Source organism: Triticum urartu, chromosome 7A (genome assembly GCF_056163025.1).
Source record: "Triticum urartu cultivar PI428250 chromosome 7A, HENAU_Tu73, whole genome shotgun sequence".
Taxonomy (NCBI): domain Eukaryota; kingdom Viridiplantae; phylum Streptophyta; class Magnoliopsida; order Poales; family Poaceae; genus Triticum; species Triticum urartu.
Window position 1 is genome coordinate 472,793,640 of NC_141879.1, and position 11,152 is coordinate 472,804,791.

General features: G+C 41.3%; 2 protein-coding genes across 3 annotated transcripts; both read right to left on the bottom strand.

Annotated features, from left to right (window-relative positions):
• Positions 1 to 312: 312 nt before the first annotated feature.
• On the bottom strand, positions 313 to 2,661 carry LOC125520753 (MADS-box transcription factor 26). 2 transcript variants are annotated; one of them, XM_048685767.2, is made up of 7 exons: positions 2,298 to 2,661; positions 2,120 to 2,201; positions 1,930 to 1,991; positions 1,084 to 1,186; positions 966 to 1,007; positions 827 to 877; positions 313 to 726 (listed from the first exon to the last, which is right to left on the bottom strand). In XM_048685767.2, exons 1-7 carry the CDS (start codon positions 2,477 to 2,479, stop codon positions 565 to 567), a joined length of 684 nt encoding a protein of 227 aa, XP_048541724.1. In that variant the 5' UTR covers positions 2,480 to 2,661; the 3' UTR covers positions 313 to 564. The 2 variants fall into 2 exon arrangements, with proteins under 2 accessions (XP_048541724.1, XP_048541725.1); XM_048685768.2 differs by having other exon boundaries at positions 836 to 877; positions 2,298 to 2,658.
• Positions 2,662 to 6,450: 3,789 nt separating this feature from the next.
• On the bottom strand, positions 6,451 to 9,282 carry LOC125523253 (zinc finger/BTB domain protein). Its single transcript, XM_048688305.2, has 3 exons — positions 8,965 to 9,282; positions 7,210 to 7,324; positions 6,451 to 6,817 (listed from the first exon to the last, which is right to left on the bottom strand). The coding sequence occupies exons 1-3, from the start codon at positions 9,205 to 9,207 to the stop codon at positions 6,744 to 6,746; spliced, it is 432 nt and encodes a 143-aa protein (XP_048544262.1). The 5' UTR covers positions 9,208 to 9,282; the 3' UTR covers positions 6,451 to 6,743.
• Positions 9,283 to 11,152: the final 1,870 nt, after the last annotated feature.

Genomic DNA, 11,152 nt, shown 5'->3' on the forward strand with positions numbered 1-11,152 from the left:
ATCAGCATTTCATAGGTATCAACACTTCTGTAAGTAGGCACATTCACCTACCCTGAGTTTAATTAGACTGTGTTTTCTAACTCAGCTGCCGCTGGATCTATCCTTGGTACTTGGTTTTAAATATGCCTCGTCAAATTATCTGATACTAGTGATTTTCCAGCATGGTTTCTCATGCCTAATGCTAACAGTTTTTGTTTGCATGTCACATTTGCTTAATGAACCAAGCTGATATCATGCATCAAATTCAAATAAACAATGTGCCCATGTAAAAACAAGTTACTCAAGGGATAATAAGTTTGCAACATCTCAACATTCGAAGCAACACACCAACAAAGGTCTTGATTATGTGAAATAGCAACATCAGAGCTCCTCAAGAGTTCTTTAGGTAATGTAAAAGCACAGTACAGTACACTACTTAAGGCCTTAAGGGCACTCCTGAGGGAATATGGCCTATATATAAATATTACAGAGTAGTACCAGAGCAAACCATACATAAAGCAAGCTTTGTTTAGTATTAACCACCATATTACACACTAATAATAGTCCCTCAGGGCGTTATTACCATCAGAAGGAATAGCCCATCTCTGAGCCCCTACAAGTAGAATAGCCACTCAGTATAGTCAGTGGGTTAGTGATCTCCTCTAACATTGGGACTGTACTAAAATGCCCATTCTGCTGATCTGCTATAGTCATGCCTACGTCGATCAGTCCATGCTGTTCTACTATCTGCAACCAGGAGCACATTTTTTGGTATCAGCAACCATGCTTGCACGGCGGTCTACAACACAAAATTCTAGTTTGCAGTTCCATGTGTCAATATACGTACAATTGGTACCTTTTCCTGGAGAATTTCGTTGGCAGCTTTCAACATGCCCTCCTGCATATAAAGAATCTAACTCTACTTTCAGCAAATTGTCAATGATATTTGGGTATTTATAGATTTGAACTGTTATTAATTGACTTGCCTTGCTCTTCAGTGCCTGGATCTCTTGAATCATTATCTGCATCTGTTAGATAAGAAAGTTTTAGTGGTGCCCAAAAGAGTTTCTCTTTCAATAATTTATAGGCTTTGTGTTGAATTACCTTTGCGGAGCGGATGTTGAACATCCATATCTCCAAGTACCTCTCCAGGGCATTCAGCTCGTCAACATTCATGTGCTCATTTGCCCTGTTTCCATAGATGTACCTGCCATGGTTTTCATTTTGCCAAGATTAAGTCTCAGAGTTCATCGAAGTATAGCTAGAAGACTTTGATGTTCACGTCACAGCCTTTTCCTTTCAATAAATAGTTTTGTTTGGTTGGTGGAGGGAGTTCAACTAAATGTAAGAGCAAAAGCAGGTTTCTAAGTTTGTGCTACTTACAAACAAGTTTGTGTTGCTTTGAGATGTTTTTGTGCAAGTAAACAAAATATTTCAGGGTTACCAGGGTGCAGTGGCGGACTTAGTGAGGGCCAAAGGGGGCCATGCCCCCCACCCCCCACCCCCCACCCCCAAAAAGAATCAAATTTATTTCTTTCCAAACATAAGTGACTTAACTTTATACTAATTTTGTACTCCCTCCGTCCCAATGTAAATGACTCAACTTTGTAGTACTAGTTAGTACATAGTCAGTTATTTTGGGAGTAATATTTAAAACTATTTGAGCCAAATTTAACGTAACACACTAGATTAGCCCTTTCAACTCTATTTAAAACTCATTTAGTCCCGTCTCAAATCGCGTTGAAGGTCCGCCACTACCAGGGCGGCTTTGAATATTAAACTATTTTTTTGCGGGGAAATAATAAACTATATTTGTGCTTATGAAATAAACTAGACATGCTGGAAACGTGTATCACTTCATCTCCATTTGTGAGCTAATGTAATCTTTACTTGGGCATAAATAATGTGACTTGTAGAGGCAAAGCGAAATGAGTAAGCAGGATGGAGTACCTCAGTCCCTTCTGCAAAAGGTCTATTTCTTGTTTCAGCACCATTGCCTCCTGCTTTGGGTCCTAGTGACAAACATGGTCAAGTTTTAGAATTTCACCAAGTTTTAGAACTGACATGCCCACTTAAAAGTCTCATGTGTGACTTAGACTTGTACATGAAGAGGAGAGGACATGTGAAGAAGCTTAATTACCACTCTCTGGTCGCCGCAGCCGTCGGCGGCCATGCCTTCTCCACTGGCACTCTTGTACCTCTCGATCAGCCCATCCATGGTTCTGCTCAAGACCAAGACAAAAAGAGATGAATGAGCTCGAGGTTGAAGGAGCAAATCAAGAGAGCCGAGAGGAAGTGCATGCACATCCTAGTCATACCCGGTGGTGGCGAGGTCGTAGAGCTTGCCGTGCGCAGAGAAGATGATGATGCCGATGTCGGCATCGCAGAGGACTGAGAGCTCCCTGGCCTTCTTGAGGAGCCCCGCGCGGCGCTTGCAGAAGGTGACCTGCCGGTGGACGGGGTTCTCGATGCGCCGGAGCTGGACCTTGCCTCTCGCCATGGATGATGATGGATGGGTGGATGGATGGATTGGTAAGGGATACAGACAGACAGAGACGAAGATGATGATAGATTGCACACAACCTTCCACTAGTTTGGACTAGCTTCGAGGTTGCTGCGGTTGCACCCTTGCAGCTCTCTCTATGTGAGACTACTGTCCTGCTTAAACCACAGGTGAGGATAGAGATGTCGTTTTTATAGTGGGAGCAGGAACCAATTCCCTCCCCCCTCCCCTGGCATCCCACACAATAATAATACTTGCCTCTCTAGGCCTACATCGTCCCCTACCAATCAGTGCTTGAGGCATTTGGGCGGTCAAGCTAACAGATGGGAGGGAAGAAAGTTGGTGTGGCACCTTGGAATCCATGTGTGGCGATGCACACATGTTGTACTCCACCCTTTATTACACTTGGCTTCTATTGAGTTCTTGAAGATGAGACATGTGGCGGTTCATGGAACGGTCATCGATCGTGACCGTCAATTGACATGACTGCTGGTTAGGATGAGCTTTCTGAAGTCAACCTGGCTGGGCACAAGAACAACAACAAAATAGGCACCAGCTAGTGAAATTTCAGATCAAAACAACAAAAAACAGGTGTTAAATAGTACTACCTCCGATCCACAATAAGTGTCGTAGTTTTGAACTAACCCCAGTTCAAAACGGCTACACTTATTTTGGATCGGAGGAAGTAGTAAATTTGGTCTGTGGGCTTAAGTATGATGAACTAAGGAAATAGACGAAGAAAAAGCATTGTAAAGAGATCAGATAAGTGCTAGATGTATTGTCATTTTTTCTGTTTTTTTAGAACAATTTGCTGACCTTCTTTGCCGCAACATTAGGTGGCTAATGTCTGTCTATGAATTCCTCCTCTGTTTGCTTTACGACTATATGTCTTGTTATAAAGATAGCTAGCTTTGCTAGCTTAATCAAAACAGGATGCTCATTTGGTGTCATGTCAATAACCCCTCTTTTCCATCTCTTTTGTTGGACAAAGCATCTGTACCCAACAATTTGCAGTTTTAAACACCTCACTTGATAGTGCTGCAAAAAATTCTTCATCCCTATCACCCTCTTAATATTTTCTTTTTGGCACACACAAAGCAAGGCTAAGCAAACACAGGGTAACTTGAGGACACATGAAAGTTGCTCTTTTTTCTTCCGAATGAGAATATATAGTACCTTGTTGGTGAAAACGATGTTTCCTCGTTAAAAATACACCCTGGCATAAACATAGAGTAATTCTTTTGATCTCTACATTATGCGCTGAAAATAAAAAAATATGAGTGGTTCTAGAAACTAAATGTATCTTCCCCGGTTTTGAAGGTGTGCATGAATCTGAATTCTGGAGATTTGTGAACCTCAAGAACCCCATTGTCTCTTGTTTGATTCAGATTGCAAGATCTTTAATTGCCTGGATCGCATGTAATTTGTTCTTTGGTTTTCAAGAGCTCACCTTCATTCACATCAATGGTAGACAAACAAAGTGCTGGAGAGTCAATCCCTAAAGACTTTGCATAAAGGGTGTATGGAGATCAGAACAAGAAAAACTACTTCTCCCAGATGTCAGTCTGGATTCATCAGTGAAATGGAGGAGTCATGGGAGGCTGCCACCTGTTGAGACATCTCCTTGTGGGATGCTTCATAGTAGATGCTAGTGGTTTAGGGCATAAAGCTTCAACAGATTCCAATTAATTTGCCTTTCGATTAATGAAAGGGAAAAGGAGGGTGAGTGCTCATTGGACATTCCCAAGAGAAAGATTGCTGTCATGTCATCTCCTCCCAGCTGCATGCTTGGCCTATGACACTTGAGACCTTTTAGATGCTAGCTCTTTCCAGTGTTCTCTAATCCACCAGCATAACATGCTGCTACTGTAGTTAAAGATGTATACTAGTACCATACTCCTAGCTAGTCATGGATATGTTATTATTTGTGGGCCACTTTCTGTTCATGGTTCTTTGGCCTTATTAGGTGGCTGCTGTAAGCCCAATTTTAAAATTACTCTATGTTGAGATAGCAATCTTGCCTATCATGGCCCTGTCTCTACAGATATACATAACTAACTAGTGTCATCAACAACAAGATTGTTTCAAGGAATATATTTGAAACTATACCAAAGTAAAGCGCATTTTGTCACAAATACGCAACGAGTTCAGCAATCTTAAATAATCAGGGAATATTAGCATTGGCTCTTGAAAAGTATAGCCCTCTCTTAAATCATCCAAATATTAAAATGAGTCTCATGGTAATGAACAACTTGGAGAATCAAGAATGAAGCCCGCCAATCATATTAGGTAACATCATCAGATTAAAAGCAGGCTGCAAATAATACTGCTTATATCCCCAAAGTTAAGCTCATGGCTTCACGGCTACAGATTGCTGTTATATTCTACCTAGGGTGAAAAAGTTACCTTTATCAGATATTATATTTATGTCTTAAACTATACAAGCGCATTAGCCCTCATTTCATAACCAAGGTGCGCAGCAGCTGCGCGAAGCAATCCATGATCGAATTCCTCCAAGATTCTTGTAGTTAGGGCTCTAGTTTAATGAAGCATCTTATTGAGCAATATCACACAAGAACTAGGCCACTTTTACTCCTTTCATATTTTGGCTCATGATATCTGGTCGGCTTAATCCGCTAACCGGCAATGGACAGAGAAGCTTGTCCACATCGTCTAAGATGGTTTGAGCATATACATCACAGGCCTACAGAAGCGCCAGTGCATAGCGAACGATTAAGGCGTGCTAATAATATCAAGAGAGGGCGGGGTAGACCAAACTTGACAAGGAAGGAGTCCGTAAAGAGAGATCTCAAGGACTAGAATATCATCAAAAGATCTAGCCATAGATAGGGGTGCATGGAAGTTAAACTATCCACGTGCCAAAACCATGACTTGGTTTAGACATCTTATGGATTTCAACTCTAGTCTACACCAACTTGTTTGGGATTGAAAGGCTTTGTTGTTGTTGTCGTCGTCTGCAACCACATTTATGCTAAGGGTGTGGCTAAGTCTCAGTCGACTGAGATTTAACGAAGCCTCAGTCAAGTGACATAATTTGCAAGAAAGAAAAAGAAAAAACTAAAAAGAAAATTTTGCACAGATCTCAATCGGATATAGCATCGACTGAGACATAACCAGTCTCAATAGACTGAGATTTAGCAAGATTGTAATGTTAATTTAACGACCATGTTCAACCTATCTAAGTTTTACATAGATTAAGGTAGAGATGATATGCAAACCTATACCTAGTCTATATGCCTAGGCACATAGAAAAGTTAACAGAAGGACTAGATATATGCTAGTGGCACAATGTGCAAGCACTTGCTCATGTCTGCCATGGTGCATTGAATTTTCTCTCCTCTTTGTCTTTGTTATTATGCTGCATGGTGGATGTACTAAGACATGACAACAAGTACTTAGTAATCATCAATTGGCTGCTACAGGTCGGTAGCCAATGGCGTCTGAAAAGCCCACTTTTGTATGATGCAAATGCCCAAGGCAGAGGAGAGCAAAACCATCCAGGACCACTGCCTGCCTGCCTGCCTTTGGCTCTGAATCTAGGAACACCAAAAGCAGCCAATGGAGAGCTTGGCAAGTTGCAGGGTCTGTTAGAACAAAGGAGAGAAATGCTTGGTTATGCATGCTGAAATAGATCCCTAGAGACGCATAGTTTATGGTTTCTAGTTAGGGAGCCTTGCTGGTCCAACAAATGTTGATTTGCTTTCTGCCATAGGAAGAGGTATATGAGGAAAAAGGAGCAAGATATGGTCCTATTTGTTTTGTTTGACTGAGAAAAACAAACCTGTTAAATAGTAGCCATTTCCCCTTATAAACAGGGATGTGTCCTTCGATTCCCGCCGGTTTCTATTCCTCTATTTTTTACCAAGAACATCAGTTCTATTTTCTCGATAGACAAATTAATCTCCAATGATTAGTGTAGCTAGGAGGACGTGGATGCAAACATGACATCCAATGAAGGACCATAATCTCTTTCAGAAATATGGGAATTTGGGCACAAACACTAACTTTTATCTTTTACAAATTTGGACGAAAACAAAAGACTTCTGAGAACAAAGATCTGCATATAATGCAACCATTTTTACTAGTGGAAAATGCATGAAACTTCAAAATTAGACAGACCACACCCGCCTTATAAAGCATAAACAAGTCCTGGAAACTAGCCAGACCACACCCGTATTCAGAATCATAAACAGGTCCTCCAGAGCCTAGCGCAGCAACTTGTTCCATGGTACGTCGGTGATCAGCGAAACCGCCGGGAGCTATCCTCACTTCCCAGTCCAAGGGATCTCTGTGCATTGGCAATTCCTTCTTCATCTGCAAGAGATGCAGTCAAAGCAGAAATAAGCAATTGTGTTGTAATTGAGAAAACAACGAGGGGCACGTTACATAAGTGAACTATTATAGATAAAGTTATCTTGGTATCTGGGCATCTGGCACATATTTTAGATTAACAACACAATTTATCTTGATGATATCTGGGCATCGAGCACATATTTTAGATTAACAACACAATTTATCTGGCACATATTCTATATAGATAAAGTTATCTTGATGTAGTGGCTTGAAATCAATAAGTGTTATTTTATAGGAGTAGTTAATTTATTCACTAGGAGGAAATGCTGAATTGCGTTCTACAGAACAACAAACGAATAGGATCAGAGTAAACCAGGTTAATACAATACTATCTTGCCATTGACTGAGCTCACCCCAGAACTGCGTGAAGATCTTGAAGAAAAAGTTCACATTACGGGAGACACTGTATGCCATCACAGGAGGAAGAGGCTTGACAAGTGTGTCCACCGTGAAAACTCTCCGCAGGAACTGCAAAACAAAGGGCTTCTTGTCAGACAATTAACCAACGACGAACAAAATAAGTACAAGATTCCTTTATTTCAAAATCAATTATCCTCGATAGGAGCAATTTGTTGATTTGCTTATTCGTCTAGACATCTACATAAACTTCGAAGTGAATGAAACATTAGGACCACACAAAGTGAATGAAGTATTAGGAATCACACACAATGAAAATATCTCTATCTTTTACCAAATAAGAAGTCAATATCTTCTGTCATAGTTCTTATGCACAATATCAGGATCGCCTGTTTGCAACCCCTCCTCTCCGGGTTAAGGTGCAACAAGGGGTATACCTCTTTGGGAGGATGGGTCGCAAACCAAACAATTCCGGGTCGACGGCCATGGTAGGACATAGTTTTTTTCACTGAGATTACTAGTACCATTTTTTTTCACTCACGCCAATTTTTAGAGGCTAAAAGTTTTGATATAGCAAACAATTATAGAAGATCAAATGTCTAAGTTGTGAAACAAATGGAAAAAGTTGGCATGTGACTTGCTGGGTTGGCCTAGCACAGCACACACATCTTTCTTATTTTCACGTACTCCAGCCCTAGCATCTTATTCTTACCCTCAACCACCAAGTCCTGAACACCATGTGTTAATTATATTCTAACCATCAGTCTCTCAGCTCCCACCAACACCCATCCTGCTGTCACTTCCGACCCCTCCATCCACCAGCGATAGATTGAAGCACCGCTGTGGTTGTCCGACAAAGAATCAAAGGCAACCACAGGTACGCTCAGCGCAGGAAAGGGGCGGGCAACATCCAAGCATGGTCATGGTGCCACCATGGTAATAGCAGGATGAGGAGCGCCAAGTGACACACAACAACGACTGCATAGTGCGAGTTCTCATTTGGGATCGAGAGCAACTGTTTTGCGCGGTGTTAAGTCCGCCAACCCACGGTGATCCCTACTTACTCGACACTAACCCTTGACTGGGGTGATCGATCACAGGTCAAGGGATGTGGCGCCGACCCATGATCCCTGTTTCTATGGGTAGGAATCATGAACAAGTTAGCACAGATTCAAGAAAAACTGTGATAAAAGCCATGTAGGGTAGAGGATACTCGGACATGGCCTTCCATTTACACAACTGTGCTTGTCAGCGGCAAATTATTTACTATTTTTTCTTGATAATCTTGAGTAAAATAATATGGTCACCTGAATTAAGATGGAAACCATGATATGAGAGAAACCAAGAGCTGGCAATTGTGGAGCTGTTTATTTCATCTAATACAATTTACAAATTTGTGTTGCTATTGACCGGACCCTTTGTCTTAATTATTGTGGTTAGGGGTATGACGGTAAAAGGTGAAGTGCGATCTTGTGAATTTTGGCCAGCAATGTTCAGATGGTTTTGAAGTGCCTCTATCCAAAAAACTAAATCTATTGTTTCAGTTTTACTACCATTAGGTCCATTACCAGTTGATTGAACCCTCAACTTGCTAATTAATCCAGAAGAAAATCCTTCTGTTACGACTGCAGCCTCCGCGAGTTCACAATCTGTCGAACACCTAGAGCGAATCGCCTAACAGCAATAAACAAGGAAGAAGCATAGGGGAAGGGGGAGGGAAGAGATTGGTGCGTGGCGCGGGCGGGGCATACCCTGCTGTTGCGCTGGAAGGAGTAGCGCAGCTCGGGGTCGATCTCGTCCTCCTCGAAGTCGTCGACGGCGAGGTCGAGGTCCGGGCGCTTGCTGCGTGGCATGTTCATGGTGGGCGTCTCCCCGGGGTTGCTGGTGACGGTGACCTTCCCCTCGCGGCTCATCCTGGACGCCTCGTCGTCCTCCTCCGCCTCCCCCGTCCGCCATGGCGCCGACGACAGCAGCTCCTTCCTCTTCCTCACCATCGTCCTCTCCTTTCTTCTCGCGTGTTGTCGTTTGCTTTCGGTTTGGTTTTGCGAGGAGGAAGGAAGGGGATGACGATGACGAGAGGATGAGGTAGGAAAGCTTTCCGTTGGGCTCTGTGGGTCGGATTGGAGAGGAAGTGGACTTTCGTGGGCTGAATCACGTGCTTTAGGATGGACGCGCTGAAGGATCTCAAAAAAAAAAAGGATGGACGCGCTGGATGTCGTATGGGCCTGCCCATTTTACGGTTTTTCTATCGTTTTTTCCCTCTTTTCTTTTTTCGTTTTCTACTTTTATTTTTATTTTTTTCGTTTAATTTTTATTTTTATTTTTAAAAAAATTCACGTGTTTTTGCGAATTTTATTTCCAAATTCGCGTACATTTTTTTCTTCATCGTATTCAAAAAATGTTCATCAATGTAAAAAAATATTTATCGAATTCATTTTTTGTTCATCGTATTTAAAAAACTTTTATCAAAATTCAAGATATGTCCATCGTATTCACAATTTGTTCATCATTCTCAAAAATATATTCATAAATTTCTATAATTGTTCATAAAATTCAAATTTTGATCATGGAATTCAAAATTTGTTCATCAATTTTTCAAAAAAAATCCACCTAACTCAAAAACATATTGATCTTATTCAAATTTTGTTCACCATAATTTTTAAAAATGTTCATCAATATCCAAATTCACTAGCATTTTTTGAAATGACGAACATTTTTAAAATTCGTGCATATTATTTGTATTCTGGGACATTTTTTGGCTCAACGAACTTTTCAAAATTCTCATTCTTTTTAAATTTGGAGCTATTCCGAAATCCTGAATTATTTAAATAATAAAAAATGAAAACAAAAAAATAGGGGGCGCCGCACCGCCACTCATGGGCCGGCTCAAATGGGCGCGCGAGGGGAGCAGGGTTGCGCGCTGTGTGACTCCCGCAGCGAGTGCGCCAAATAGGAGGACCCCTGTTGGATGTCGTAGGCCCTTTCGTGTCAAACTTGAATGGGCTGTCATTAATCAGCTTGCGGGCGTATACAAATCGAGTTGGATTTCATTGACTCAGAACGAAGCATCAAAAGAACACAGACACAACAACTCCACACCTGTGTCTAAAAAAACAAGTTCGCACCTGGCCTTTCCGAAGAAAATACAGTCCAGGATTCATTCCCACAGTTTTTTAATACAATAGATTTTTTTTACTTATCTCCTGAGAATACCATAGACGCCATTTCTTCACGAAACTTCATACGTGAATAAAATGGTCAACCAGGTTTGATACCCTAAAATTTCAGATTTTTATCATTTTTCCTGGTATTTTTTCATTACTATTCGTATAGGGTTCACGGGCACCCAAGAGCTCAAAGTCTGTGTCCCTACTATAATCTAATACTTCATCCATTTCTTTGCATATAAGTTTTGTCTTAAATCAAACTTCATAGAATTTCACCAAGATTGTGAGAAAAAGATCAACATTGACATCATCAAAACGATATCATTACATGCATCAAGGACTTAATTCATATCGTACACCTCAACTATTCTAGATGTTGATGCTTATATAGAAATTTGGTAAAATTTCACAAAGTTTGATTTAAGATAAATCTTATATGAAGAGTAAAAAGAAACGAAGGGAGTATTTCTCTAACGTGCATTGAGAATGCGCGCAATACATGATAGTGAAATGTAGGTCGCAACGGCTCAACGTGTTAGGAGAGAAACATAAATATGTTGAATTGTAATGCAGCGACGTAGGGACATTGACAAGTAGATAGCCGGCGGACGGAGAGAACTGCAGGCGTAGAGCGGCTGCGTTGGCACAACTTTCTTGTCATGATGGTGTCTTTTGTAGTTGGCAGCCCTGCTTCCGGTTGGAATTAGTCTCTGGTTTCATACCAGCGGCAGCTAAGCTGAAAGCCGGCCTCGCGTCCCTTTCGGATAGCTAC